This window comes from Dothidotthia symphoricarpi (genome assembly GCF_010015815.1).
Source record: "Dothidotthia symphoricarpi CBS 119687 unplaced genomic scaffold P153scaffold_21, whole genome shotgun sequence".
Taxonomy (NCBI): Eukaryota; Fungi; Ascomycota; class Dothideomycetes; order Pleosporales; family Dothidotthiaceae; genus Dothidotthia; species Dothidotthia symphoricarpi.
In genome coordinates, this window is record NW_022985028.1 from 430,605 (window position 1) to 457,004 (window position 26,400).

At 53.2% G+C, this 26,400-nt stretch overlaps 13 protein-coding genes across 13 annotated transcripts; 6 read left to right on the top strand and 7 right to left on the bottom strand.

Moving 5' to 3' along the window:
- Positions 1 to 104: 104 nt before the first annotated feature.
- P153DRAFT_360681 (uncharacterized protein) lies at positions 105 to 2,390 on the bottom strand (the record flags this gene model as incomplete). Its single annotated transcript, XM_033666933.1, has 1 exon — positions 105 to 2,390. The coding sequence occupies one exon, from the start codon at positions 2,388 to 2,390 to the stop codon at positions 105 to 107; it is 2,286 nt and encodes a 761-aa protein (XP_033519454.1).
- Positions 2,391 to 2,623: 233 nt separating this feature from the next.
- On the bottom strand, positions 2,624 to 6,702 carry P153DRAFT_119005 (RecF/RecN/SMC protein). The gene is made up of 7 exons (XM_033661963.1): positions 6,655 to 6,702; positions 6,567 to 6,607; positions 6,400 to 6,520; positions 4,313 to 6,349; positions 3,891 to 4,265; positions 3,171 to 3,844; positions 2,624 to 3,122 (listed from the first exon to the last, which is right to left on the bottom strand). Exons 1-7 carry the CDS (start codon positions 6,679 to 6,681, stop codon positions 2,858 to 2,860), a joined length of 3,540 nt encoding a protein of 1,179 aa, XP_033519455.1. The 5' UTR covers positions 6,682 to 6,702; the 3' UTR covers positions 2,624 to 2,857.
- A 470-nt stretch (positions 6,703 to 7,172) lies between these two features.
- Positions 7,173 to 8,658, bottom strand: P153DRAFT_400560 (uncharacterized protein). Its single transcript, XM_033671837.1, has 3 exons — positions 8,387 to 8,658; positions 8,132 to 8,322; positions 7,173 to 8,073 (listed from the first exon to the last, which is right to left on the bottom strand). Exons 1-3 carry the CDS (start codon positions 8,461 to 8,463, stop codon positions 7,361 to 7,363), a joined length of 981 nt encoding a protein of 326 aa, XP_033519456.1. The 5' UTR covers positions 8,464 to 8,658; the 3' UTR covers positions 7,173 to 7,360.
- Positions 8,659 to 9,250: 592 nt separating this feature from the next.
- Positions 9,251 to 10,187, top strand: P153DRAFT_325459 (uncharacterized protein; the record flags this gene model as incomplete). Its single annotated transcript, XM_033665269.1, has 2 exons — positions 9,251 to 9,337; positions 9,390 to 10,187. Coding segments are annotated over 2 exons (885 nt in total), but the record flags the coding sequence as incomplete, so codon positions are not given.
- A 1,640-nt stretch (positions 10,188 to 11,827) lies between these two features.
- P153DRAFT_119158 (ergosterol biosynthesis protein-like protein) lies at positions 11,828 to 12,594 on the top strand. The gene is made up of 2 exons (XM_033661964.1): positions 11,828 to 11,948; positions 12,003 to 12,594. Exons 1-2 carry the CDS (start codon positions 11,883 to 11,885, stop codon positions 12,375 to 12,377), a joined length of 441 nt encoding a protein of 146 aa, XP_033519458.1. The 5' UTR covers positions 11,828 to 11,882; the 3' UTR covers positions 12,378 to 12,594.
- On the bottom strand, positions 12,371 to 13,541 carry P153DRAFT_370391 (40S ribosomal protein-like protein S11). The gene is made up of 4 exons (XM_033669029.1): positions 13,496 to 13,541; positions 13,413 to 13,443; positions 13,139 to 13,343; positions 12,371 to 13,038 (listed from the first exon to the last, which is right to left on the bottom strand). Exons 1-4 carry the CDS (start codon positions 13,510 to 13,512, stop codon positions 12,812 to 12,814), a joined length of 480 nt encoding a protein of 159 aa, XP_033519459.1. The 5' UTR covers positions 13,513 to 13,541; the 3' UTR covers positions 12,371 to 12,811.
- Positions 13,542 to 13,694: 153 nt separating this feature from the next.
- On the top strand, positions 13,695 to 15,182 carry P153DRAFT_426081 (NAD(P)-binding protein). The gene is made up of 2 exons (XM_033672585.1): positions 13,695 to 13,913; positions 13,997 to 15,182. The coding sequence occupies exons 1-2, from the start codon at positions 13,740 to 13,742 to the stop codon at positions 14,855 to 14,857; spliced, it is 1,035 nt and encodes a 344-aa protein (XP_033519460.1). The 5' UTR covers positions 13,695 to 13,739; the 3' UTR covers positions 14,858 to 15,182.
- P153DRAFT_119925 (uncharacterized protein) lies at positions 15,069 to 16,544 on the bottom strand. Its single transcript, XM_033661968.1, has one exon. It carries the CDS (start codon positions 16,488 to 16,490, stop codon positions 15,279 to 15,281), a length of 1,212 nt encoding a protein of 403 aa, XP_033519461.1. The 5' UTR covers positions 16,491 to 16,544; the 3' UTR covers positions 15,069 to 15,278.
- A 1,430-nt stretch (positions 16,545 to 17,974) lies between these two features.
- On the bottom strand, positions 17,975 to 19,175 carry P153DRAFT_370394 (Yip1-domain-containing protein). Its single transcript, XM_033669030.1, has 3 exons — positions 19,044 to 19,175; positions 18,447 to 18,978; positions 17,975 to 18,373 (listed from the first exon to the last, which is right to left on the bottom strand). Exons 1-3 carry the CDS (start codon positions 19,120 to 19,122, stop codon positions 18,124 to 18,126), a joined length of 861 nt encoding a protein of 286 aa, XP_033519462.1. The 5' UTR covers positions 19,123 to 19,175; the 3' UTR covers positions 17,975 to 18,123.
- Positions 19,176 to 19,317: 142 nt separating this feature from the next.
- P153DRAFT_349312 (galactose-1-phosphate uridylyltransferase) lies at positions 19,318 to 21,112 on the top strand. Its single transcript, XM_033666243.1, has 4 exons — positions 19,318 to 19,546; positions 19,606 to 19,657; positions 19,712 to 20,489; positions 20,546 to 21,112. Exons 1-4 carry the CDS (start codon positions 19,446 to 19,448, stop codon positions 20,845 to 20,847), a joined length of 1,233 nt encoding a protein of 410 aa, XP_033519463.1. The 5' UTR covers positions 19,318 to 19,445; the 3' UTR covers positions 20,848 to 21,112.
- A 349-nt stretch (positions 21,113 to 21,461) lies between these two features.
- P153DRAFT_426085 (uncharacterized protein) lies at positions 21,462 to 22,287 on the top strand (the record flags this gene model as incomplete). The annotated part of the gene is made up of 3 exons (XM_033672586.1): positions 21,462 to 21,566; positions 21,639 to 21,713; positions 21,826 to 22,287. The coding sequence occupies 3 exons, from the start codon at positions 21,462 to 21,464 to the stop codon at positions 21,940 to 21,942; spliced, it is 297 nt and encodes a 98-aa protein (XP_033519464.1). The 3' UTR covers positions 21,943 to 22,287.
- Positions 22,180 to 24,918, bottom strand: P153DRAFT_119233 (long-chain-fatty-acid-CoA ligase 1). The gene is made up of 4 exons (XM_033661965.1): positions 24,240 to 24,918; positions 23,790 to 24,185; positions 22,607 to 23,739; positions 22,180 to 22,480 (listed from the first exon to the last, which is right to left on the bottom strand). The coding sequence occupies exons 1-4, from the start codon at positions 24,712 to 24,714 to the stop codon at positions 22,391 to 22,393; spliced, it is 2,094 nt and encodes a 697-aa protein (XP_033519465.1). The 5' UTR covers positions 24,715 to 24,918; the 3' UTR covers positions 22,180 to 22,390.
- Positions 24,919 to 24,990: 72 nt separating this feature from the next.
- P153DRAFT_119240 (uncharacterized protein) lies at positions 24,991 to 26,396 on the top strand. Its single transcript, XM_033661966.1, has 3 exons — positions 24,991 to 25,192; positions 25,324 to 25,485; positions 25,749 to 26,396. The coding sequence occupies exons 1-3, from the start codon at positions 25,141 to 25,143 to the stop codon at positions 26,381 to 26,383; spliced, it is 849 nt and encodes a 282-aa protein (XP_033519466.1). The 5' UTR covers positions 24,991 to 25,140; the 3' UTR covers positions 26,384 to 26,396.
- The last annotated feature ends 4 nt before the right edge of the window (positions 26,397 to 26,400 follow it).

Consider the following 26,400-nt stretch of genomic DNA (forward strand, 5'->3'; position numbering starts at 1 on the left):
TATCTTCGTTGAACATTCCTACCAAAACCGGATGCGGGTATCAATCAGTCTGCCAAAACGCAAACGCCAAATGCCAAACACCTCCAAAACACCATGTGAAAACATCAGGGGCTCGACAAACTCTCCAAACGCCTCTTCTTGGAGTCGGCGTAAGGCGAATCATACAGCCCCCTACTCTCCTGCCTCATCACCACAGGCCTTGCAACCTCCTCCTGCATGTCCTGTTTTCCGGCCCTCTCCCTCTCTCCGCTCTTCTTCTTCTTCTTCTCTGCCGATGGCGCACCATGCCAGTAACACACGCCGATACTCGGCCCGCGGTACTTTGCATGGAGTGGGCAAAGGGGACTATTGGGCAAGTGTTCCGGAACGAGCCATTCGAACTTCCTCCGCTCATCAGACTTTTTTAGCGCAGAAGTAGTAAGTGCCTGTTCATTAGACGTGTCTCCGCGCTGCATGCGGAACCATGAGTCAGGGAGTCCTGGAGACGACACGCGATACCCTGGGTTTCCTTCTTTGCCTATGGGGTATTCATCGAGACCGGGCATCAGCCCCGGCGTGTCATAGTCTGGCTTGAAGTTCATCGGCAAAGAAGTCTTGCTTGCGCGCCCCTTGGGGCCTTCTTCCTCGTCATCGTCGTCGTCATCGTCGTCTAGGTTCGTCTGCAGGCTCATCAACAGTGCGTCGGAATCCCAAATACTACCTGGGCTCTTGGATGGTCGTTTGCGGCCTGGAGCGCCATGGATATCGAAGAAGAAATCTGCCAGTTTGCCTTTGACTTCGCCATTAACGTCGAACATGGGCGGCGTGGGGACACGGTGGAGCCCTGGAGGGACAAATGGTGGTGGAAGGGGCATGTGGGCTAGGTTGCTAGGAGGACTCCTTGAGGCGGGAATAGAGTTTTTCCGCCACCAGGGACGGTTATAGGGGGACTGCTGCTTTTGTTTCTTGTCGGGTGGATCAGAGAAGTGACCAGAGCGCTTGAAGATGTTGACGGAGAAGCGGCGAATAGGGTCTGAGTCTGGTGATTGAGCGGGTGAGTCGCTGCCAGTGGAGATCCATCGACCGCCCCAGCCCCAGCGGCGACCACGTACAGCTTTGTTACTTTGACCTAGTTGTCGAAGTTCTTCCTTCGTGCGTGTTTGATGCTCTTGCAGGACCTGGGAATCAGACAACGTCCAGTTGCTGTCCGGTGTGCGTGCCAGTGTGGACTCGCTCGTACCGCTACGTCCGCTTCGGCTTCTACCAAACACAGGACGGGAAACGTAACAGCGGTCGCGGACCTTCGTAGGAGGGCGCTCAAACACAGGAGATTGGGATGAGAAAAGATGATCGTCCCCTGGCAAAAGATTTGAGCCGCCCATATTGCCATGGATATAGTCTCGTTCCACAGAGCTTTCCTCAATAGTGGTCACTGTCTTGGACCCAGTATCTTGATGCCGCCTCGGCTGTTCATCTCGGATCCAAGGTGTTCTGGGACTACGAGGGCGGGATGGGGTAATGATGTTTAGGTGAGCGATGGGTAGACGGCTTCGTGTAGGTAAATTAGGCATCTCAAGAGGAAGTGTGAGGTCCATCTTGATCTTTCTTCGATCCTTGAGTCCGCGTTGCGCTGATGACTGGGGAGTCAGTGGCTTGCTCGGAGATTCACTTGGAGGCTCTCCAACAGCCAGAGTTGGTTTTGTCATCCTCTCGCGCGTGTCTTTCGACTTCAACATTGGGGGAAGCGCAAAAGAGAGCTTGCGTTCTTTCTTGATGGATGTAGGGAGGCTTTCACCTGTACTCTCATTCTGTGACTTTGAATTTTTGGCCTCTGGCTTACGTTCGGATGTGTTCTCAGACGCAAACATCCTCATATCTGGGACGTGACGAGCCAGAAAATCTGCGATCGAAGATTTTCTGGTATTGCTGTTCGAATTTGTGTCTAGAGTTGATCCGGTTCCAGTGGATGTCTCAGAGCCGATGGTGTCATCACTGGTGAAGGTTGGGACTCTTTTGCCAATCGTATTTTCTTTCGCAAGTCTACGAATTAACTCTTCAAGAAGCGGAGGTGTTTCAGTACGTGGTTGCTCTGGAGGTAATGGGTTTCCGGTTCCTCTATGTCGATCATCGGATATTGGACCCGGGCCCCAGCTAGTACTCTCACGTCTGTAGTCATGTCGAGGGGTTAATCTACGTTCTCCCTGATATTCACCATCGATTCGCATTTGATCGGCATGTTCTTGGAGCGATGTGTAGTGCCTAGTAATTCCTGCTCGCGGTTTTGATTGCTGAATGTTATTCCCGCCGTCGATCGCGAAAGGTATGGTTGGATTCGAATCATCCGGAGTGATAAGAGAGCGCCGTGCCTTCGTGTCAAGTGAGATTGTCGAAGTCGATATCTCCGACGACATGTGCGAGCCGCAAACGTTGATCGTGGGTCCAGATAATGGGCGCCCGCTTCCGTATGCGCCAGCATAAATGTGAGTGAGGATGTGGTGAGTGGTCGGCTCGAAGGAGCAAGGATATTGATAGGTGTAACGGACAGCGTTTCAGCTGGAGATCTAGGTAGTACTTTGTGAAGAAAGAGAGGTGGTGTTGTTGCAGACGAGAAGGGTTCAGGAAGCTTGGGATTTGACTTTCCCAATCAGGAAGGCGCTATACACGACAAGAGGTCTTAATCAAGCAGCGACCACTTACACTGTAGATGTACATTCGCAACTTCCAAACCTGACATTAGCGCCGTAGACAACGAGTACCCACCTGAGCACTAACGCCGAGCTATGCAATCGTCATATCTAGTATCCAGACCGATCCAACTCATGTACTCCGTAGACACCACATACCCAAACCATAGCTCATGAAACGTCACACACCTTCGTTACCTCAAATCAGCAGCTGTCAGGGCCTGAACAACGCTAGTACCGTCGACAAAGCGAGTGCGAAAGATTCGGTTCGCGTTTTGGAACATGCCGTCTTTGAGACTCACGACGATGAACTGCGAGCCCTTAAACCTTGTTTTAATGAGGCGACCGATGTTTTGCGTATGAGACAAGTCAAGCGCAGCGTCAACTTCGTCCAGAATATACATCGGAGCAGGTTTGAACTGCAGTAGCGCCATGATGAGTGAGAGGGCGATTAGGGAGCTAAGAACAGTTAGGACAGGCCACAAGGACGAGATGGGGTGTATATACCGTTGTCCACCACTAAGCTCGGTCAGAGACTGCTTCCACACCTTGCCCAACATGACCTTGACTTCGAGACCATCGGAGATGGCCTTTCCTTCGGGAGGATCCAGTTTCGCAAAGCTGCCCGGTAAAAGCTCGTTAAATATGTTTCCAAAGTCACCATTGACCTTGGTCCAAGTCTTATGTAGTGCTTCCTTCTTGTATTCATCAAGCTTGACAATGGTCTCCTCGATCTTCTTCTTGTCCCGGACGACGGTTTGCATGTTCTTCTTGAGACTGGCTTCCTTCTTCTCAACATTGTCAATCATGGCCATGACCTTGGGGTTGATCTTGTTTTTCTTCTGCTGGACTTGCTCTTTCGCTGCCTTTTCTCTCGACTTGCAATCCGCGATATTCGCACCGCCAAAATCATACACTGTGCCGGGTCGTCCAAAGAGTTCAGAGTCGCTAGCGATGAATTCATGTTCCTTTTCGAGTCTCTGTATGTGAGCCGATGCACCTTCTTGCTCCTTGTGAAATTTCTCGATCTCATGACCAATCCTTTGCTTTTCAAGACCTCCTTCTGTGATCGACGAGTTCTTCGAGCGTATCGCGTCTTCAAGAGCGTGAAGTTCTTCGTCAAAGCCACTCAGCTTCGCTTGCTCGTCGGCCAAGTTGGCCTGAGCTAGGTCATGTGCATCCTTCGCAACATCAGTAGGAGTTATCACTACAAGCGCAGGAGCTTACCTTAGCTTGAGCCTGTTCCGCTAACAATTCATCAATCTCCTCTTGTTGTGTGTTGAGTGTTGTTTGAACGTCCTCGAGTTGTTCCTGTGCTGCTGCAAGGTCGCTGCCGCACTGTTCGGAATCCACCATAGCCTCCCTCATCTCGGATTGAAGCGGTTTGATGGATGCCGTGTTCTTACTCAAGGCCTTCTTCAACTTGTCTAGAGAAGATTGTAACTCAGCTAGCTTACTACCCTTGTTGCTGTTGAACTCGCTCATATCACGCTCGATACGCTTGATGTCTTTGTTCGCCTCGTCTTGCCGTGCCTTTGCATCTTTAATATCCTCCCGAAGCTGGACAATGCTTTGCTTCATTTCCTCAATAGCTTGGATGATCTTTGAGATTGTCAGTTGCATTCGTACCGGATTAGATATCGACTTACAGATGATGACGAGTTACCGCCGATCTGCTCCTCAGCAAGCTTGATTTCATGCTTTTTAAGGTCGAGGTCTTGCTTGGTCTTGCGTGCAGCATCCAATTTTTTCTTTTCCCTAGCAATAGTAGCCTGGAGCGACGCAAGTTGTGATTCGTGTGACTTGAGTTCTGTCGTAAGCTCGTTGAGTTTCTGCATAGTGATCAGAACTCCACTAGATTGTGGAGCACTGCCACCAGACAAGACACCAGCGGGATCGTATGTGTCGCCTTGCAGGGTGACACTCTTCATTCGTACATCAGGATCGAATGTCACACGTTTAGCGGTTTCGGCATCATTGCACACAAGCGTCGAGCCAAACACGTACTCCATGGCTGCGGTAACCTCGTTGTCGTAACCTATTAATGAAAGCGCCAAATCGACCTTCCCAGGAGCAATGTTTTGCGCAGCTCCGATCTTTTGCGCAGACGCTCGGAAAGCCGCAATCTTATTGAGGGGAATGATTGTAACTCTCTTCTTGAGCCTGCCATTTTCGAGGAGCTGTTTGCCGGTGGCAGCAGAGTCGACAACAACGTTGTAAAGTCTTCCGCCAGCACAAATCTCTAAAGCAGTGCCAGCCTGAGTGTGCTGCTTATCCAGTGTGAAAAGCTGGGCGACAAGGCCCTTGACACGAGATCTGTCGAAGTTGGGAGACGGATCACTGTAAGCAAAATCGATGTTGGAAACTCTCCTTCTGAGTTCGTCTGCTTGTTGTTTCAGCTCCCGGATCCGAGCTTGCAAATGCGACTCTTTTTGGTACATGTCGGTCTCTTGTTCCTCGTTGAAGCCCAGCTTGACCAGATCCGCCTCGAGTTTCTTGGCCTGGGACTTTAATGCTTCTAGGTCTTTGATGAAACCAGAATTCTGTTCTTTCGCCTTTTTGGCTTTCGGTTCGTCCTCTTTGATCTGTTTCTCGAAATGTGATATCCTGAGTTTGGCTTGTTCTTGCTGGGTCGCAGCAGCGCTCGCGCGATTCCTCGCATCCTGCAACTGACCCTGATAGCCGCTTTCTTGGCCTTCTCTCGAAGCGACGCCCGTTTGCAGCGTTTGCAGCAACTCTTCCTTCTTGTCAACCTCCTCTGTTTGTTTTGCCAAATCGTCGTGGGCTGTTTGATACTTTTCCTGCAGCTTCCCGTAGATCTTGGTCTTCTCTTGCAGCTGTTTTTCCAGTTCCTTGACGCTCTTCTCAATGCCCTTCTTTCGGTCGGACTCTTCGGCCATACTGGTGTTCTTGAGGTCAAGCACCGTTGTCAATCGTACAATGTCGTGTGAGTGTTTCTTGACTCTGTCTTCGAGTCCTTGAAACAGGCCGCCTTTGCGCAGTTCACTGTCTCTTGAAGCCTTGACCTTCTTGATATCTTCTTGCAAAAACTCGATCTCCTTTTTCATGCGCACCGCTGACACCTCAATATCCTTTGTCCTCTGTTTCTTGGCCTCGAGATCATCGGCAGATTGCTGTAACATCTCGTTATATCGTACGTAGTCGTGCGCTACAACTAGCTTCGTCAAGCGCTCGAGATCGCTCTGTGTTTGCTGGAACTCCAAGAACGCGCGCTTTTCTGATCGTAGCTTTTCGAGCTTGGGATCGATCTCGTCTCGCAGGAGTTCGGCAAGTTCTTGCACCTTCGTCTCTTTCTTGGCCATAGTCTTGTGCGCCTTGTCTCGTCTGTCCTCGAACATGCGTGTTCCTGCAGCCTCTTCAAGCATCGCCAGAATCTCCACGGGTTTCATGTTCAACACTTTCGTGACCCGTCCCTGCATGATGAGAAAGTTGGGGTTGTTGATATTGAGCTGTACGGACTGAAAGAGATTCTGGATAGTCTGCTGTTGCGCACGGTGCCCGTTGATGAGGTACTTGCTTGCTCCACCAAGTACGATCTGTCTAGTCACTGAGATCTGGGCATGTTCGTCGAAGCCCACAGGGCTGGTCGATTTGTCGCGGTTGTCGAACACGATGGTGACGCTGGCTTTTGTGACGCCTGCCTGACCGCGTTTGTATATCAAATCCTATGGCACTGTCAGCGCCTGTGCTACCCGACGCTCTTGATTCCGCCCACCTGCAGGTTCTGCGCCCGAACCACTGTCAAATTGTTTATACCCAGTACAAAACATATCGCATCTAAGATATTCGACTTCCCGGAGCCGTTCAGACCCGTGATTGAGTTGAAGCTGTCGTCCCTAGTCGTTGTGAGCTCCGAGCCATGCGATCGAGGGATCGACATACCAGCCAGAAATGACTGTACGGACGGCGTACGATTTGTAGCCCTAGAAACTCGTCAAAGGGTGTCGCAAGATACCGGGACTATTCTCACATCTATGACTAGTTCGATAATCCTCATGGTGGCTGCATGTGCTGTTGTTGTCGACTGCTGTGTTTGTTGTGTCTCCGTCTGTGTTTCAGCGGGGAGCCTCTTACTAAGCAGGGCGCGTTGGCATGTGATGGCGCGACGCGATTTCCCCATGCGTCCGTGTCACTTCAACGAGCTTGAGGTTGTATCACGTTCATCATGACTCGCTCACAACCAGTCATGAACGCGTAGAAAGTGACGCGTCTGATTGCATCCAAATTCTCCTCCAGGATACGCACTCGCATTTCGCATTGACCAACATGTGAGCTCTCGATATCCACAACAACTCAAACTACCCGGACGATAAGGGTTACTACGTTGAAGGTGCTTGGACAAGAGTGTCGTGGCAACGATGGCTTCGGAAGAGTAATTCATGTTGCAAAGATACATGGCTGTTCTCGCCCTAGACCCAGACCGTGAGTGGGAGCCCGTATGTGACATGCCAGAAAGTCTTCAGTGCATGATATCAGGCTTGAAACAGTGTGAAAGTGATATAGACTATCGCCATGATCGTAAAGGTTCCATCTATCAGCTGCTCTAAACCACTTCGAATCCCTTAATGCAGACAATCAGTTTTTGTACTGACGACCACAGCCATGCTTTCCAACTATCGTCTGCCCCAAAATGCCCACTTGAAAGGAGCATGAAGACCAAACGACGGACTAACCTGTCAAGTATAGTCTACCCCAAAGCTAACCCTCCAGCCCTTAAGTCCATCCAACCCAATACTCGCAAGGTAACCGCTGGGGATATCTGCGTCCATCTGCATAGCCACCTTCATCCATGATGTAGCATATCGTTCCTTGACAACAATGTGTACTGAATGAACATTCGGGCTACGATAATCTGGGGATAGGCGAATCTGGCTGACAACATGACTGCGAATCCACTTCACCCAAGTTGGGTTCCTGTTGTCCAGTATTCGCATCAAGCCCTCCATCAACAAATGCGAAGTATGAGAGACTGATTGAAAAACAAAAGTGTAGTTTGGGAGCCGACGTTGGACCTTCACGAATTTGAGGGCGTCATAGTCAAGCAATTCGTTTTTGCGAACCCAAATGCGTAGCTTGCCAGCAGGGTTGTAGTAAGAGTCGAAACGCTCCCGGTCCCTTGCCGGTGGAGGAGGTAAGAAGATCTTGAAGTACCTCTCAAGAGCGTGAACAGGGATCTTGTGTCCAGAAAGCCAGAGCGGGCGAAATTCTGAACGTATCTGACTGCAGACTTGTGTCAGGCCAGCATACGGGATGGGTTTCGACTCTGGTTTCTCGGGTTCTTCGGTGGATGTTCTCGAACGTCTGCGCGTAGGCTTTTGAGCCTGGCAAATGACAGGAAAACACCGATAAGTCCATTCCGCAGCATATTCGTATATATGATTTCGGAGCTCTATATAGTGTTTAGCTCATCAGGCGCCAACTTATAGCAGGACGTGGGTGCTACTAACCTCCTGATAGCTCAAGGAACTTGAAAATTCCAGTCCGTTCGAATGGCTTGTCTGTCTGTTGGTTGGACGCGACGACTGGTTGTGGCTCAAACTTTTGGCGCTTTGGCGACGACCTGGTCTTTTGGTTGTTTGCGGATCGTTTCACAGCCAGCGTCTTGCTCTCCACAACCTTGATCCTTTTCCTTGGCGCCCTGTGATGCAGCCAGTCAGTTATGCCAGGTTCAGACCTGCATCTCGGAATTAGCGAATACGCACATTATCAGAACGACATTCAAAATCTGTGGTTGGAGGTTGAAGGATGCAGGAGTAATGGTGGTATGGTGAGTATTCATGTTGCGCGACGACCACTTATCGATAGGCGTGCAAACGGGCTGCACCGCAGCTGATGCCTGATTGTATTCACTTGACCAAACGTGTTTTTTGATCTTTGCTTGGTTTTACCGTTGTAGAGCTGAAGGTTCTGTACTGGCGTAATTTGCCTTAATCTTAATCTAGAAACCTGGGAGCAACGACAGGTTGTTGCGTAGTCTCCCAAAACGAATGTAGCATGAGCTGTTGCTTTCGGCTGTGATCTGACCTGTCACCAATCTGGTTTGCTAAGTTTACCTGTTTGTCAAAGTCCCTCATACAACTGACTATTTACATCTAGAAAATGATCGAATATCATTGGTGTAATGGTATCTAATTGACCATACCATGCAAACGCACAATGAACTTGGTGGAAAGATAGTCTTGTCCATGCCAGAAGCTGAACAGTGACATGACTGATAGGGCACAGCGTGCTTACTCAAGCTTTGTCGGTCCTCCGTGTTTCTGGAAGAAAGCCCGCCAGCAAGCAACATGACCCTTTGTCGCATATGCAATGTTCGTCCAGCTTCAAAATTACAAAGAATGAGAGTGTATTCCTAGGGCCACCTCTACTGAGTTGACGTCGTCGTCGTAGGTCTGTGCATACATCGCGCTAGCAACATCTCCTCCAAGTCCATCCACAATTCATCATCACCCCACGATTTTTCTCATTCACTGTTTACACTGTTGTGTTGGAAACGAGATACAACACATGAGATATCAGCTGTAAGACCGCACCTATCGCGATAGGCCGCTGAGGCCCGCGTCAATATGGCGTTGCCAACGATACTGTTACGCGAGTTCCAGACGGCTACCATAAGCGATTGGATTCCGGGGAAGCTCGCCCAGACATACAAAGTATGCGCAGGATTCCTATCGACACTGACACAATGCTCACTCACACCTACAGCAACTAGAGTCCCTTACATTTGGCATACTGTCAAGGAATGCGACCGAATGGAACGTCCATTTCCACCTTGAAGATGACGTATGTGAGGGCAAAGCACTACGTCTGTTATGGGATAACGGGGCTTATTTCGATAATGATTGCCTGAAGGGCGGAAAACTGCATTTGTATGCACACTTCGTGAGGAAGGACGTGAGAATTCTCGCTTCGCAGACTCGGACTTCAAGCACGGCACCATCCAGCAGAATCACCACGAACGTATCTTCACGCAGGGTCACTCAATCCAGTCCTATGACTACGCTGGGTGAAGTTGACCTACCCTTGTCTCCTCGACAGTACCCGCCGGTACACCCAAGGTCCATCATATCTATCCCGCAGAAACGAAAGCGCGCCAATGTTCACGATTTGTCAGACTCAGACTCCGAAGGCTCCGGTGAAACCCAGTTCATTCTCAGTGCAAGTGACCGTGGAAGAGATAGCGATGAGGACGAAGAGGAAGAAGACGACTATACTGCTGTACCCCAGCCAGGTTCAAACGTAACGCAAAAGCAACCTCAATCTAATGGGAAGGCAATGCAACACGCTGTCGATTTCAGTACTGCAATTACAACAAACGCCCCATGTGGAAAGTATGGACACAAGAAAGACTGGGAGTTGCTTGCAGACGAACACAAGCACAGACTTGCTCATGCCAGGTTGATAAAGGGTACACATGGTTGTCCATCACCATCACCTTGCACGCGCTGTGAGCAGAGAGGTCTAGTTTGCCGCACATATCATCTAGGTTTGAAGACAACTCGCGAATGTGGCGAATGTCTTGCAGCCGCCAACATATGTGACATGAACGTGTCGGGTCAATCTTCGACGCAAAATGGGAGAGCATCCGAGCTTCCTCTGAACCTTCCATTACAGAACAGCGATGGGAGTAAAAAGTTCTTCGATTACTGTCCTGTCATCACATGTACTCGACGAACAGAACCGTTTACTCATAAACCAAATTTCTTACGCCATGTTCGTTCTGCACATCCAGAATACGACGAAACACGACTAAACATGCGAGAACGCGTCAGTATTCCAAGCCAGCGTGCCCTCAATGCACCGACACCACAAGCCACTGTTCATCAGCGCAGTTCAAAGGGAGCGGGCACCTTCGTTTGTCCCATCCAAGATTGTCAAAGTCCTTCCGCCGGAGGCTTCTCCAGAGGCGACAACTTCCGTCGACACGTTCGACTGACACACCCAGAATCCATACACGCTCAAATCCTCGAAGCTGTTTTGCAAAAGAACAGGATCACACTCCCTCCGCCGCCTTCAAATGACGAATACTCCACTGACTTCAACGCTGCTGTGAGCAACAATGCGTCGTCTGGAGCATTCGGACACCGTCCAATTGCCCAGTGGGCGAAGGCAAACCCTGGCGTCAAAGTGAGGATCGCACATGCAAAGCTGATCAATTCTAAATACGGAGTTATAGCTCCAGAGAGTTGCGACAATTGTCGCAGGAGGGGGACTGCCTGCATGGTATATCATCCCGGGTTGAAAAACGTGGGGAGGGCGCTGGGGACCTATTGTGGAGAGTGTAGAGATCGAAGCGTCAAGTGTGGGATGACTCCAGACATGTTCAACAAAATCCTTCGACCGGCCGACGATGATGCAACTGATGGTTCCTACGAAAAAGGGGACGAGCAGGCTGACGAGAACGCACTGGAAGATGGCGAGGTTGGAACGCATATTGCGGGCGACACTGAAGACAACTTTGATGAGCCCAGACGAATCTCGATCTCTTCCGAACAAGACAATGAAGCCCAAAGCAACGACGAGCCGGTGATGAAACAAGAAGAAAAGGATGAGGCGGGGACCGTACACCTCGGAGACTATGTCGAGGGGGGAGACGATGTAATCTATGGCGAAGACTTCCAATCTCCACATGAGACACTACTCCACCCGGAGGGCTATCCAGAAAATGATATGGGTCACGGTGTCATCTCTCGAATGGAATCAATTGAGCACACCGTGCCTCCGGATAACGAGTTCTCCCATTATTCGAAGTATGTCGATCAGGCCATAGACGGTGCAGACAATAGCGCTTTGTTTGAGGTTTAAACGCCTTGTAATCTTGTTGGTGTATATAAACATGTATGTACATTGATCACTGAGCTACTCGGAACACAAAAAGCGTTCAACATATAGTTGCTCTTCTGGTAAGTTCAAATATCATGTATGGCTCCGGTTTCTTTACAACCCAACTTGGAAGGGTCAGTAGTGTAACAAGCAAATGATATGAACATTCTCCTGGTACTTGTATACAAGTGATGTCACAACCTTCGAACGTAATAGTGAATATACTCTGGCGTTCTCAAAGCACCATTCTGTCTACCAGCACGGACCACATTATGCCTGACCATCTCCCTCCAAATCATTCGACCCCATAACGCGCTCCAACACGACTCACCCTCCCAACATCCCAACAACTTCCCACCACCACAACCCCCCAAAATGGCGTCTGCAATCCTATCCTACCTCCCCCAAACAGAAGGCCTCCTCCCAAAATGGCTTTTCCTCGTACGCTCGCCCAACCACATACTCTTACTATCCCTCCCCTAACACACCCTTCAGGTCGCAGTAATCTCCATTGGCAACTCAGTCCAATCCTACACAACACTCTACTACACGTCACGCATCTACAACCCGACGTCCTCGGACCCGCCGCTGAAGACCCCCGCACACGTCACTGCCCTTTCGTCCCGCACGTTTGGGACCTGGACGGTTTTGACGGCCTTGGTGAGACTGTATGCAGCGTATAACATCACGCATCCGGCCTTTTATCAATTGGGTATGTGGACGTTTGGGGTTGCGTTTGCGCATTTTGTGAGCGAGTGGCTTGTGTTTGGCACGACGAGGTTAGGGAAGCCGCTTGCGGGGCCGTTGGTGGTGAGTACGACGAGTCTGGCGTGGATGGCATTACAGTGGGGGAATTATGTCAAGGGGTAGGGTGAGGCTGTTGTTGTTGTATAAATCACGTATGAACATCTGCATACATGAATTGTGGGTGTTAGATTCTCTGGACGCAGTTTGAGACGAGCTTCCGTTAATGTTGGCTTGCACCGGTTCATTCTCTCGGGAACACAAATCAACGTATACACCCCTCTTGATGAGAACGACGACGTTGATATTCATAACACTGTCAGTTCCAATGTGCACCAAGACTCCATTGCGAACGAGACTGGACTTTTGACCTGCCTCAGTGGCTTTTGTTTACCATCCGAGGGCTTTCATTGATCGTAGCTGGAGAAACATACATGGCCCATTGGACTCCGATTCCTCAACCCATATGCCGAGTTTTGACCATATTGAAAACCATCACGCTCCGCCCCGGCCACGCTTCTTCCGTTGCTCATCATGATCCGTGACTCCAACCCATACGCTTAGAACTTGGAGAACTGCTTGGCAGCCTTTCCGCTTCGGGGGAGGACACGGAGGACGTTGAAACGGACGGTCTTGGAGAGGGGCCTGCACTGGCCGACAACGACGCTGTCACCGGGCTCGACACGGAAAGCGGGCGAGACGTGGGCGGCGAGGTTCTTGTGGCGCTTCTCGTAACGGGAGTACTTGGGGACAAAGTGGAGGTATTCACGACGGATGATCAAGGTGCCTGTTCCCTCGTTAGTACACAAGCCGCCAAGCCTTATTTCAATATTGCGAATCCAAAGTAGTCCTTGTTGAATGCGAAATTGTGAAAGGGTGCGACATACGGTGCATCTTGGTCGACATGACGGTTCCGGTGAGGATACGTCCACGGATCGAGACCATGCCGGTGAAGGGGCATTTCTTGTCGATGTAGGTGCCCTCGATGGCGGTCTTGGGGGTACGGAAACCCAGACCAACATCCTTATACCATCTCCTGCTGCGGGTGTTCTTGCGCGGTCCACCGACCTTGTGGTTCAGGAAGATGTGAGGCTATTGCAGCGCATTAGCATCGTGCGTGAAGGCCCTGGCCTGGAGCTGCATTGAGAGGGCTCGTAGTACCTGCTTCTGGAAAGCGCGCTCGGACTGGACACTATTTCGCCGTCAGCAATTGTTGCAGCGTTTTGCGGGAGCGCAGCACGTACGTGAGCTCGGTAGCCATGGTTGCGATCTGGTTGTATTGTCGGTCTCGTGGCTGGAGATCGTGAGGTGAGAATTGATGTGTTCGATTCTCGCTTAATTAGTGTCTTTCGCTATTGGCCTCTTCCCTCGTCATGTGACATAAATCTTGGCGTGATGCTGTCTACATGTGCGTGACATCAATCACAGCTTTGCTCTACTAAACTCTGTCTTCTCCGACGAATACTATTGCATCTTCGTGAAACGGCCATGGATTTGCTTGCGAAGACCACCGAGTCTTTTGGTGTGCGCATTGACGCCAGCAACTCCCTCATTCAAGCTGCAGTCTATGTTTTCCTGGTCGCTGGCATAGCTGCATTTGCGGCTCCTGTTATCAGCACCATCAGGGTGTTGCTCAGCTTGTTTGTTCTGCCGGGTAAATCTGTACGTCCTGAGAACTCTATCTCGTGTCTTTTCAATGCCTAAACGGCTTAAACTTCATTTCATGTCTTCTGATACCCCACCAGCTCACCACCTATGGCCCCCGCGGCACCTGGGCCCTCATAACCGGCGCCTCTGATGGCCTTGGCAAAGAGTTCGCCCTATCCCTCGCAGCAAAAGGCTACAACCTCGTCCTTGTCTCGCGCACGCAATCTAAGCTCGACACCCTCGCTGCCGACATCTCCACCAAATATGGCCCCAAGGTCTCCACCAAAACTCTGGCCATGGACTTCGCCCAGAACAAAGATACAGACTACACCAGCCTGAAGAAGCTCATCGACGGACTCGACGTAAGCATCCTCGTCAACAACGTCGGCCTAAGCCACAGCATCCCCGTACCCTTCGTCGAGACACCAAAACAGGAGTTGAACGACATCATCATGATCAACTGCATGGCCACGTTGAGAGTCACCCAGCTCGTCACCCCCGGCATGATCTCCCGCAAGAGAGGCCTCGTCCTCACCATGGCTTCATTTGGCGGTTTCTTCCCAACACCGCTTCTCGCGACTTACTGCGGCAGCAAAGCCTTCCTGCAGCAATGGTCCACCGCGCTCGGCTCCGAGCTCCAGCGCCACGGCGTCCACGTTCAGTGCGTCCAGTCGCATCTCATCACCACGGCCATGTCCAAGATCCGCAAACCGTCTGCGCTGGTGCCCAACCCGAAGCAGTTTGTCAAGGCCACGCTGGGCAAGATCGGCCGGTCTGGAGGCGCGCAGAATGTCGCTTTCACGAGCACCCCGTACTGGAGTCATGGGCTGATGCAGTGGTTTCTTTCGCGATTCTTGGGCGAGAGGTCTAACCTCGTTGTCAAGGTGAACAGGGGTATGCACGAAGATATTCGCAAGCGCGCGCTTAGGAAAGCAGAGAGAGACGCGAAGAAGCAATAAGCACTTGAACGGGTTGGCACGTGGTGGTCGTTGGAAACCGAGAAGTAGGAAGTCATGATTGAGTTACGTGAACAAAGGTTACAACGATGGTTCCAGCCGTACTATGTTGGTATGAAATAGCTAGTCACCAAAATAATGTATATGTCAAAGTGAGATATGAACATGAATACCAGGCTCGGCGAACACACACAAACACCCAGCGACATAGTCGTCCAAACAGAGCACGTAATAATTTCTCTCCCTCTCACTCACACTCCTCAACTCAACTCCACGCCACACGCCAAACACCACGTGTATCCACAATGCAACGACCGAGACACCTACCTACAGACCCCCAATCCCAGCCGATAATGCAATGAATCCCCTCGTACCAAACCGAAACCCAACCCCAACGTGATATTTTGATCATCAAAGCTGCGTGTCATTCCCAGTCAGAAACCCATCTAGACCGACCAAACGCCGCGTACCAAGAAGCAGATGCGAGAAGCGCAGCCCGGGGGGTGTGAGAAATGAGGAAACCCCAGCCCATGACAACCCATGACGCTCCATTCACCGACGTTGGCGGACGCGGCGTACCTGCGTCAACGGGCCACAAGGCAGGGAAACAGCGCGAACACAGCCGTATCGAGGACGAGGAGGGGCCTACAACTCCGTGTCCTGAACACGAGTAACGACCTCCCAGAGCCTGACTGCGTTTTCCGCCTTCATCTGGCATGGGGTTAGTATTTCCATCGCGATAACTGCCACCCTCACAACATACCTTGAGCAAGTGCATTTCCAGCTCGCCATCAGCCGTGGGCGAATTGAACAGCAACCGCACATCCTTTGGCTTCGCGCCGTGGGAATCGCCGCCGAATACCATCTGCGGGGTGACAGCGGCGTTTAGCAGCAAGCGGTGGGTCCCGTCTGCGCGCAGGACGAAGCGGGCTTTCTTCGGCTCGTCGATGGTGATGTTGAACTTGAAGGTTCCGGCGCCGCGCTCTTTCCACGATCGTTCTGTGCCTTTGCCGTCCATGGTGTAGAGCTTTGCGCGGCCGGCCCAGACGGTGTTTTCGCCTTCTTCGCCGGTTTCGGTGGCTGTGGGGGTGTTAGTTGAGATATGCGTGGTTGCAGGCGATGGCTTACGTTGCGAGAGGAGATGGCTGCTTGAACGGCGCTCCTCGTCCGTAATATCCTTTTCCGCTTCATCGTCGTCCTCGTTGTCGTCGTCGGAATCTTCGTTGTCCGCGGTCTTGTCACCAGGCGCGCCAAAGGCTCTCTCCGCCTTGGTGTCGAGACCTGTGATACTCAATGAGCCAGTCGTCGTCCCCCAGGATGGCTTGCCACTGCCTAGACTTGAGAAGCCACCTCCTAATGAAGAGCCAAACGAGCTTCCACCGAACGCTGACTTGGTCGAGCCGCCGAGAGCGCCGAATCCGCCTCCAGTAGCTGGTGCTGGAGCAGCAGATCCGGCAAAGGAGGACAGCTTGGAACCGCTCGCTGCGGAGAAGGGCGAAGCGGGGGCGAGGCTCGCAAGCCCGCCAAAGGGAGAAGCTGTCGAGGTGGAGAAGCTGCCGAAAGCGGAGGCTTTGAACTTGTCGTCAGAAGTAGTGGGGGTGTCGGCGGGTTTCGAGGTTGGAGGCTTGGAGGCCATAGCGGCAAAGGGAGAGGCGGCGGACGTGTTGGAGAAGCCACTTCCTATGGGTGTCTGCATGGGTTATTAGCTGTCTGGCTGGATTAGAGAACGATCACAATGCATACCTTGGTCTGCGACTTGGCTGCACCCGTGGCAGACGGCACTTCGTCTTTGGGCCGTTTCGATTCGCGCTCGTCTTTCGCAGGCGATGTGGTCTTGGCGTCTGCAGATGTGCTCGCTGGGTTCTCTGCGCCAGCCACGGCGGCCTCTTCGACCTGGTCGCGTGTGCGCTTGTTCTTGATGCCCGAGTCGAGCGGCGCGTCTTTGGGCGCGGACGACTTTTGCCTGTCGGGCGAGGTCATGTGCTCGTCGCCGTCGTTCTCTTCGATTCTGGGGACCGAGGTGGGTGCAGGCTTTGCGAGACGGCCATCCTCGAGATCCTTGGAAATGTCTCTCGACTTCTTACGCCGATGTCGCTCCGTCTTCTCCGAGTGCTTGTCCGCCTCGTTGTCTTCCTCAAAGTCTTCGCGACTGCGCTTCTTCCGTAACCGTCCGCGCTCCGAGTCTGAGCCCGAGGCGCCCTGGTCGACTGCCGGGGCGCTGCCGTTCGGGACGTCGTTCATGGGCTGGTCTGAAGTGGAGACGGGGTCGGAGGTGGTCTGCGCATCGATGCGTGTCTCCTTCAGCTTGTCCCGCACCGGCTTGCCCTCGCTGTCGCTGCTCTTGTCGCTGCGGGCGGGGGACGTGGGCTCGGCCTTTGCGCCGTTCTGTGTCTCTGCAGCGGGGTGTGTGGCGGGCATGGCCGTGTCTGGCGCTTCTGACGGAGGCGTCATGGTGGTCATGTGTCTTGTTCGGGTGTGCGGGGCGATGGGTGCCGGCGCTGCGTGGAGAGGCGCGGGTGTGTGTTGGGGGCTGGCCGGCGGGTAGAGGCTGTCAGGGCGGTAGTGTGCCGTGCCGACGTGGAAACAGTGTGCTTGGGGCAAACAGCAGCAGTGCAAGTGCCGTAGCCGGGGACAGGCCAGCCACGGCGGACAGTGACGGCGGACGTGGTGCTTGGGCGGGCTGACCGAGTGGGACGGGCTGGCTTCTGCGCTGTGTTGCGCTGCGTGGGCGAGGGTGCGAGGGTGCGATGTTCCAAGGGCTCTGTGCAAGCTGTCTAGTGTCAAAGGGCGCGGGCAGAAAAGTCGAGTGCTGGCTGCGAAGGGTTCGTGGTTTGTCGTCTGGTGCCGTCGGTCCAAGCGCAGTCGACACAATTTAACACAATCTAACACTGCACCACTCTCGACACGGGACGTGAAATTACACACGAGGGCAGAACGCGTAGAAGAGCCGCCGGCAGGAGGGAGGGAGTGCGACGGGCGGTGAGTGGGCGTTGACGTGCAGACTGCTGGCGCTTCTGGCCATGGAGCTGCGTGCTGGCAAACGACAAGGCCAATGACGGAGTGGGGAACCACACGGCTAGCTGTGCTCGGACTACCAGCTCTGAACTATCAACTATTGGTCTGGTGATATTTCACTTTCAACGTTCAACTATAGACTTGAATCTTGAACCATCGACTGTTGAGGTAACAAAGAATTCAACTATCGATTTATTGGAAAACGCCTGTTACCACACACCCCACTACTCTTACAAGGCCAGCGAAATCCCGCGCTAGCTGATGAAACAGATGCAGCCCAGTGCTATGTAGAAGACAAACAGAGGATACACGGCAATGCCCACCCGGTTCCTGACCACCCCCGACCCGCCCATGATGCTCACGCCGGCTGCGAGCGACCACGCTATGAGGACGAGGTACACGGGGATCCTGACAATCGTCGGTATGCCCAGTGCACTGAGCAGCGCGGCGATGACGAGCGGGAAGAGCGTGTAACCGATGATGGAGACGGACTGGAAGAAGGCGCTGGCGGGGGTTAGTCGTAGTTCATGTCCACGTCAGGTATAGAGAGTGTAGAGTATAAAAAGCGCAAACATACATGTTCCCGCCCAGCAGCTTGATCTGCAGCGTCACCACGGCCTCGCCCACCCACACCATGGCGAAGACGCCCGAGAAGACGAGGTCCTTCTGCGAGTCCTTTGCGCCGCGCGAGAGGAACAGGCTCAGCAGCAGGCAGAAGATGAGCGGGCCCCAGAGGTCCCAGTCGCGCAGGCCCTCGCTCATGCCGTTCTGCAGCAGCGCGTCGGCGTCGGGCCATCTGCCCGCCAGGTTCCTGATGCCGCCGGCGAAGCCCTCTGCCTCGCCGCGCTCGGCTGCACCCATGCCCTCGCCGCGCTGCATCATGCCGCCCAGCAGGTACTTGGGATACAGCACCTGCTTCATCTTCTCCAGGATGCCAAACAGGTCGCGTGACAGCGTCTCCCACACCGTCTCGTCGATGGTGTTGGTGGGCGCGCGCCGGTCCTCGCCGGGGATGCTCGACGTCAGGTACGACTGCGCGTTGATGTTGCCCGTCAACGGCGCGCGGTCCGACGTGCCTTGCAGCGGGTCGTCTAGATCGTCGAGGGTCGCTGTACATTTGTCAAATCCTGTCAGGCCACGCAGAGCTAGCCAGCCGGGGGCAGGTGCTATGTACCATCGTCGGGGTCAATCAGGTCCCGCTCCACCGCGTCGTGGTCGTATGGGTTGCTCGACGTCGCTGCACTCGGCATCATGGCCGCCATAATCAAAAGTCCGGCGAAGGTGGGCGCGGGTTATTTCTGCAACGGGCTGGCGTCGGCAGCACTGCTCGAGGTTGAGGCTCTGTCAACGGTGAAGCCAGCCTGGAGCTTTCGCGGCCTGGGTGCAGTACTGCATCCGGTTAGTGTTCCGGTTCCGCCGCTCACGGGGGGAAAGCTTACGCGCGAACCCATGGGCCAACGTCGGCCGTCGCTTCACTGCTTTTGCTCCAGATGCTAGCTCCAGCTTCTGCGGTATATATACGCGTCTCATCGTGCCCTTTAAAAACTTGAGACACAATTGCTTATTGCCCTGCACCATGACCGACCCCATCTTGAACGACATCTCCCACAGGCGCTTCAACCTCTTGCGGGGAAGTTGGATACTCGTCTCCCCCCACCGCACCAAGCGGCCATGGCAGTGAGTCCACTTGAACATGCACATGTACGTGTCGTGGTCGCATACTAAACAGCCGACAGAGGCATGCAGGAGTCGCCATCCTTGACTACTCTCCCTGAATACGACGAGAAAGTGAGTTGTGCCTACATAGCGCTTCAATGGTTACTTGATATTGACATATCCAAGTGCTACCTATGTCCTGGAAACACGCGCGCAAATGGCGAGCACAATCCCAAATTCGACAACACTTACGTCTTTGTCAACGACTACAGCGCCGTCATGGAACAGCAGGAAGAGTATCACTCCACCAAAAAGGACGGCTCCCTGGCTTCTCGACTACTCCTCGCCGAATCCGTAACCGGAAAATGCTATGTCATTTGCTTCTCGCCATCTCACAATTTGACTCTCGCGGATATGACACCAGCCCAGATCGTGCCTATCCTGGAAACCTGGACCAACATATACTCAGCCCATCTGGATCCAAAGTCACCGCTTGCCAAGCTCGCTGCTGCCACGACAATACCACCACTATCCCAAGGCGACCTAACCAAACCAAACGCCCAGTACAGGTACATGCAAATATTCGAGAACAAGGGCTCTGCCATGGGCTGCTCGAATCCCCATCCCCACGGCCAGGTCTGGACTACAACATCACTCCCCGAAGAGCCTGCCATCGAGCTCCAGGAAATGACAAAATACCGCCGCGAACAAGGCGGCTGCCATCTGCTCGTCGACTACGCGGAGCTCGAGTCGAAAGAGAAGGTGCGAACCGTGTTCGAGAACGAGGGGTTCTGGGCCGGGATCCCATACTGGGGGGTCTGGCCATACGAGATCCTCCTCATCAGCAAGCAGCACAAGCGATCGCTAGTCGATTTCACAAAGGAAGAGCGAGCACAGCTAGCAGAATGCATCGCAGAGATTACAAGGCGGTATGATAATCTGTTTGAAACGCAGTTTCCGTACAGTAAGTATCACCCCTGCAATACCCTTACGCGTTCAAAAAAACCTGACACGTTTCAGGCATGGGTGTCCACCAGGCTCCGCTCCAGGGCACACCGGAAGAATTCGAATCCAGCCATTTCCATATCCACTTCTACCCGCCGCTGCTTCGCAGTGCTACGGTCCGCAAGTTCCAGGTCGGCTACGAGATGCTAGCTGAGCCGCAGCGTGACATTACGCCTGAGCAGGCTGCAGAGCGCTTGCGAGGCTGTGGCGGCGAGTTGTACCGCAAGAAGCTGACTGACAAACCTTATACGAATGGGGCAAATGGGGCAAATGGGGCGAACGGCGTGAATGGGGTGAATGGTCATCACGAAGCGTAAAGTCGCGTCTGAGATGGGAGGCTGAAACTGGCTTCTGAACAACTTCACTTCGACGTCGACGGTTTGGCGAGATTAGCATTGGTGTAGCAGCGGAAAGGGCAGGCCTGTATGCGGAAACGATACCCAGCGTGTACTGGAGAGGAGGGGGGCGTGGAGAGAAAGAGGTCAAAGCATCACCCAACCACAGCATGATAATGTTCTAGAAGTTATTTCCACAGACAATCCATTTGATTCACAGGACTACAATAAACTCCCATCAACTAGCCATCCATCGTATCACCCTCACTCAAACCATCAAACCGTTAATCATATTTCGTAAAACCACCCCAGCCTAACCCCCAAACAGCATAGCATCCCCATGTCATGTCGTGCCCCACCACCTCGGCCTGTTCTACGTCCCAGCTACCCCACTATCTCGTCATCGTCTCACCCGCCCGTCCATCCCCAACAACACAACACAACACAACACATCTCAACATAGCTCACCACCACACCACACCACAATAACACCACAACAACGCAACACCCGTAAGTCCCATCCTTCCTTCCCCACACACCCACCCACCCACACTTCCAGTCCACCCTAACACCCCACACAGACCAACCACACCAAAATGCCATCCGCAAAATACACAGAAACCTACAAGAAGATCAGCGCCATGGGCGAGAAGCTCAAGGCGGCTGGGAAGCAGGGGCCCAGCAATGATGAGCAGCTGCACGTATGTGTTTTCGCCTCATCTATGGGGAAGGAGAGATAGACGGAGCGCTGTCGCTGACATGGAGAATAACAGTTGTACGCGTACGCCAAGGTGGCGGAGGGCAAGGACTTTGCTGCTGCGGAGAAGCCGGGGATGTTTAATTTGGCGGTATGTTTTACTCTGCCTTTTTCTTGAGTTTTGGGTGGGTGGGGAGGGGAAGGGATGAGATCGGTTTGGGGGTGGGGGTTTGGGTGTGTAGCAGGACTAACGCGCAAAACAGGCAAAGGCAAAGTACAACAAGTGGAAGGATGTTGTCGAGGACGGCCTCACGAAGAAGCAGGCCGAGGACAAGTACATTGAGTTGGGCCAGCAATTGCTTGCCAAGCACAACAACTAGGCTGGGCATGGGGAGGGATACATACATGAGGATGTTCCAAGAGGGCAGAATATGCGGAATAAACAAACGCACGAATGAATGAATAAATGAATGGACAATACACACATTCCCCAATCTCTACTTTTTCGACATAGGACGAAGGGCAAATCCATGGACGGGTACATACTACCACAACAGTGCATGCATATGTATGCTCGGGAGAAAAAAACAAATGGATATTGGAAACGCTACATACACCCAATTTCAACCCTTCAATCGCTGAGGACAAATTCGTGGAACCTTTTCTTTCCTTCTTTCCTTCTTTCTCTTTCTTTCTCACTCTATCCCGAGGAGAAGAAAGGACATCTTCCATATAAAACCAACGGACTCACCATCCCTACTTACCTATCCATCTACCTACCTACCAATCATACATGCAAGCAAGCAAGCAAACCACTATATAGCACACCTACGACCGGCCATACGCACGATCAACATCCTTCTGATACTTCTTCAGAATATCCTTACGATTGAGTTTCTGCGCGGCAGTCGTAAGACCCTAGGGATCGCAAAGTTAGCAAACAGTTGTTCTTCTTTTCTTTCTTCCCTTCTTCCCTTTTCTCTCGCACACCCACAAGACAGTCGAGAAAAGGAGGAAAGATGGGCTGGGGGGAAAAAAACTCACATTCTGCGGCGTCCACTCCTCATCAGCCAAGACAACACCCTCGATAATCTCAAAGCCCGCAAGCCCGCTCTTCTGTCCAGCGGTCTGTAGCTGCTTCAACACAGCGCTATTGACCTTCTTGTCCTGGACCAAATCCTCCAGCCCGCTGCCCTTCACGCCCGCATCAGCGGCGAGTTTCTTGAGCGCCGGCTCCGCAGGGACGATAATAGCAATAGGCTTCTGACGGTCCTCAGCGGCGTAAACACAAATGTTCGCGACGATCGACGCGCTGCGGTACACGGATTCGAGTTTCTCAAGCGCAATGTACTCGCCTGCCATTGTCTTGACGAGATTCTTCTTGCGGTCGATGATGCGGAGATGGCCGTCGGAATCGAATTCGCCAATGTCGCCCGTCTTGAACCAACCGTCCTCGGTGAAGGCCTCGGCGGTTTCCTCGGGCATGTCGAGATAGCCTGAAACCACGGCGCCACCACGGATCCAGATCTCACCTTGGGGAGGGTTGCTGGTGGAGAAGTAGCCGGCGTCGGCAAAGTCGACGAGCTTGATTTCAACCGATGCTGGGATTTCTCCCAGGGCGTTTTCGGTCCACGCGCGAGGATCCATGACTGCGCCCATAGCGCATGTCTCGGTGAGGCCGTAGCCGCCGATCATGGGGGTGATGGCGATGGAGATGAAGCGTTGCGTTTCCTTGGAGATGGGACCTCCACCGTTCAGGCAGATACGTAGCTTGCCTCCTGTAGCCTCCTTGACCTTGTTGAACACGATCGAGTCGATCAGACCGCTACCAGGCAGTCCGGAGTTGAGGAGGAAGCCCTTGGCAGCAAAGGCGCCCCAGAAGAGGTTTGACGTGACCGCGCCACCTGCCTCGACCTTGCCGATGATACCCTTCTTGACCGTTTCCCAGACCTGGGGCACACCAACCATAACCGTAGGCTTCAGTTCGCGGATGTCACCAGCGCAGTTGCGCACAGAAGTATCGGACAGGGTCCTGATTGTGCCATAGCCAAGAGTTCCACCCCAGTAGATAGTCGCGTTCTCGAAGACGAACTCGAGGATATGCGCAGCCGGGAGATATGCGATGAGAACGTCGCCAGGACCGAGATACTTGCCAACGATGACGTCAACGCCAGCAACTGTGCTGGTTAGTAACCTTATTTTCTAATAAATGAGGACAGTGACTTACTCGCAGCAATAACGTTGCGGTGCTCAATCATGACACCCTTGGGCGTGCCTGTGGATCCAGACGTGTACATGATGCAGGCGAGGTCATCAGCCTTGGGGGGGATGGGCTCCGCAGGGTTCTCCTCACCCATCCTGATCAGCTCGTCGAAGCTTATGACTCTGAGGTGAGGGTGTGCGCTTGTGAGGGCGTCAATGTCCTTTTGTTTTGGGTCGTTCTTGGTGCTGTAGATGACTGTCTGGATATCCTTGGCGTCCTTGAACGGGTTCACAAGCCTGGGCAGCAGTTCTGGGTCTGTGAACATGATCTTCGCCTTGGTCTGCAGCATCGAGTGCCTGAGGCCCTCCTCTCCAAGTGTGTCGTAAGCCGTGACAATCGCCAGCGACTGGGACATGGCACCTGCAACCACAACGTCAGTGTCTGTCTGCTATCACGATCTCGACTCGCTCTTACCATGCGCCGAGGAAAGCCACTGCATGCTGGTGCCCGCAAACAGATGCATTCGGTCCTTGGGCTCCAGGCCCAGCGACTTCAGCGCCGAGCCCACAGACAGCGACATCTTCTCGAACTCGACGAAGCTCTTGTACGTGTAAGGGCTGAGCTCAAAGTAGCTCCACTTCTTGTCCACCTCCTGCTCGGCGCCGTCGACCATCTTCTTCACCTTCTTCGTCTCCTCGTGGATGTTGACTATGCGACGCGCGCCGACGGCCTTTGCGTTTCCATACTTGGCGGCCGAGTAGCGCAGCAGATCGTAGAGCGTCTCGACGCCGGGGATCGAAGGCAGTGCCTGGAGGCCATCTTTGGCGGCGTTGTTGCGACGTGGTATCGTCTCGCCTTCGACCTTCTGTGCGCCGGGGACTTCGGTTGTGAACGGGCCCCGCCTTGTCATCTGCGCCTGCGGCTTGAGCTTCTTGAGGTTTTCCGGCATCGTGGCGGGTGTGTGAGGGATACGGCTGTCTCAGCAGGGTCTCGTAAGGAGGAATATGGTGGGTGGAGCAGTGTGTGTGCTGCGGGCGGAGACTGCGGGTGTGACGACGAGATAAACGGCGGCTAGTTGTTGGGCGAGCTTGGATCTTCTGGAGCTGTAAAAGCAGGAGCTCTGAGCAACAATGACGCACGTCGCCGCTTCGAGTCAGATGCCCTGGCCGTTGCATCCAACGCGTTCAACCACGCATACGAACGTGTGATGGCTGCACACAGCATGCCATGACTTGTGTCCTCTGCCCTTGCCTGCACCACTATCCAGACTGCACGTGAAGCAAATTCCCTTCGGCCGACATCCAGCCTCCAAGCCAAGCATAAGAAAACGCCCGAGACTCTGCACCAGACACAGCCAAAGCAGCGACCCTGCGCCATGCATCTTACACGCATCCTAGACACGGCGCCCGTGACCGACCCCGAGGAAGGTTCGTTCGTCCAACACCTCCGTCGCCCTCGGCTCATCGCATGGTTCTGGGGATCCGATTCGCCAGCCCAACCCCCTCGCTTTTCTCAAGTATTCCCCGATCCAGACATGAGGCTCATGCATCCAGAACAGAGGCCTTTGTCGTCTTCTCGCAAGACATCCCTTCACAATCGCTCGGCTTCATAGACTCCCAGGTCGCCACGCTCGACGTCACGATCGCAGGCTGCGATCTGACCATCCATCAGTCTAGAGGTCTGCTGACTTCGGACCGTAAGACAGGTACCACGGGTGCAGGTACGTGTGTTCATATTCATGTTCGCTCTATGCACTGTGCACTGCCCCAGGATCTCACCGTCTTGGCTGGGATTGGTGAACTAAAGCACAGACTCGTTCTGTTGTCGCGTCTCTACATACCTTGCATAATTCCGAAGTGAAGATGAATATGTTAGGGGTTTGAGTGCACATGTGTGTATCTTGAACCTCATATCTTATGATAGTCACAATATCAAATTCTACATGAATAGAATGTCGCACACTGACATGTTCCCCCCAACTAGTCGTATGGAAAGTCACTCCCCTCTTCTCCTCCTGGATCTCATCGCCCACAAACTTCCTCTTCGCAAACAACCTCCTCACCAACACCTCAACCGCACTCGAGCTCGGCGCCGGCGTATCCGGCATCGTGGCCCTCAGCCTCGGTCCGAAGATAGCCAGATACACCGCAACCGACCAGCCCTACGTGCTGAAACTGCTCAAGCAAAACATCGCCGAGAACCTCGACGTCGTGCTGCCGCGCACCCAGAGGAAAAACGGCAGACAGAACACGCGCCAGCCAAACAGCGTGAATGAGCGCATACAAGCCCGCGCTCTGGATTGGGAGACAGACGACGTTTCTTCCGTTGGAGACGTAGATGTGCTGATTGCATGTGACTGCATCTACAACGAGTCTCTGATCGAGCCGCTGAATAGCACGTGTGCATCTGTATGTCGCCTCCGCTCACTACAAGACGACGATGCACAGAACCCGACGCTGTGCATAATTGCGCAGCAGCTGCGCTCCCCAGACGTCTTCGAGGCGTGGCTGAAGAGCTTCCATGAGAAATTTTACGTCTGGCAGATTCCGGACCGTCTTCTCAGCGAGGGGTTGAGAGAGGGAAGCGGGTTCGTGGTACATATTGGCATCGTGCGGTGAAGGCGCAAGGATATGTA

Coding starts and splice junctions, on each gene's coding strand:
- P153DRAFT_426081 (XM_033672585.1), top strand. CDS start 13,740: ATGGATTTGCTTGCGAAGACCACCGAGTCTTTTGGTGTGCGCATTGAC. Junction 13,914..13,996: donor TTGTTCTGCCGGGTAAATCT/GTACGTCCTGAG, acceptor ATACCCCACCAG/CTCACCACCTATGGCCCCCG.
- P153DRAFT_119233 (XM_033661965.1), bottom strand. CDS start 24,714: ATGCCGGAAAACCTCAAGAAGCTCAAGCCGCAGGCGCAGATGACAAGG. Junction 23,740..23,789: donor CCGCAACGTTATTGCTGCGA/GTAAGTCACTGT, acceptor TAACCAGCACAG/TTGCTGGCGTTGACGTCATC. Junction 22,481..22,606: donor AGGAGTGGACGCCGCAGAAT/GTGAGTTTTTTT, acceptor TGCGATCCCTAG/GGTCTTACGACTGCCGCGCA.
- P153DRAFT_119240 (XM_033661966.1), top strand. CDS start 25,141: ATGCATCTTACACGCATCCTAGACACGGCGCCCGTGACCGACCCCGAG. Junction 25,193..25,323: donor CGTGACCGACCCCGAGGAAG/GTTCGTTCGTCC, acceptor CATCCAGAACAG/AGGCCTTTGTCGTCTTCTCG. Junction 25,486..25,748: donor GACAGGTACCACGGGTGCAG/GTACGTGTGTTC, acceptor CCCCCCAACTAG/TCGTATGGAAAGTCACTCCC.
- P153DRAFT_370394 (XM_033669030.1), bottom strand. CDS start 19,122: ATGATGCCGAGTGCAGCGACGTCGAGCAACCCATACGACCACGACGCG. Junction 18,979..19,043: donor CCTGATTGACCCCGACGATG/GTACATAGCACC, acceptor ACAAATGTACAG/CGACCCTCGACGATCTAGAC. Junction 18,374..18,446: donor AAGCTGCTGGGCGGGAACAT/GTATGTTTGCGC, acceptor AACCCCCGCCAG/CGCCTTCTTCCAGTCCGTCT.
- P153DRAFT_349312 (XM_033666243.1), top strand. CDS start 19,446: ATGACCGACCCCATCTTGAACGACATCTCCCACAGGCGCTTCAACCTC. Junction 19,547..19,605: donor CGCACCAAGCGGCCATGGCA/GTGAGTCCACTT, acceptor AACAGCCGACAG/AGGCATGCAGGAGTCGCCAT. Junction 20,490..20,545: donor TGAAACGCAGTTTCCGTACA/GTAAGTATCACC, acceptor GACACGTTTCAG/GCATGGGTGTCCACCAGGCT.
- P153DRAFT_119005 (XM_033661963.1), bottom strand. CDS start 6,681: ATGAGGATTATCGAACTAGTCATAGAT. Junction 6,608..6,654: donor TTATCGAACTAGTCATAGAT/GTGAGAATAGTC, acceptor ACGAGTTTCTAG/GGCTACAAATCGTACGCCGT. Junction 6,521..6,566: donor CGTACAGTCATTTCTGGCTG/GTATGTCGATCC, acceptor CACAACGACTAG/GGACGACAGCTTCAACTCAA.
- P153DRAFT_370391 (XM_033669029.1), bottom strand. Junction 13,344..13,412: donor AGCGCGCTTTCCAGAAGCAG/GTACTACGAGCC, acceptor GCGCTGCAATAG/CCTCACATCTTCCTGAACCA. Junction 13,039..13,138: donor CATGTCGACCAAGATGCACC/GTATGTCGCACC, acceptor ACGAGGGAACAG/GCACCTTGATCATCCGTCGT.
- P153DRAFT_119925 (XM_033661968.1), bottom strand. CDS start 16,490: ATGGCCTCCAAGCCTCCAACCTCGAAACCCGCCGACACCCCCACTACT.
- P153DRAFT_400560 (XM_033671837.1), bottom strand. CDS start 8,463: ATGAATACTCACCATACCACCATTACTCCTGCATCCTTCAACCTCCAA. Junction 8,323..8,386: donor TTGAATGTCGTTCTGATAAT/GTGCGTATTCGC, acceptor GCTGCATCACAG/GGCGCCAAGGAAAAGGATCA. Junction 8,074..8,131: donor GTTCCTTGAGCTATCAGGAG/GTTAGTAGCACC, acceptor AACACTATATAG/AGCTCCGAAATCATATATAC.
- P153DRAFT_119158 (XM_033661964.1), top strand. CDS start 11,883: ATGGCGTCTGCAATCCTATCCTACCTCCCCCAAACAGAAGGCCTCCTC. Junction 11,949..12,002: donor TCCCAAAATGGCTTTTCCTC/GTACGCTCGCCC, acceptor CACACCCTTCAG/GTCGCAGTAATCTCCATTGG.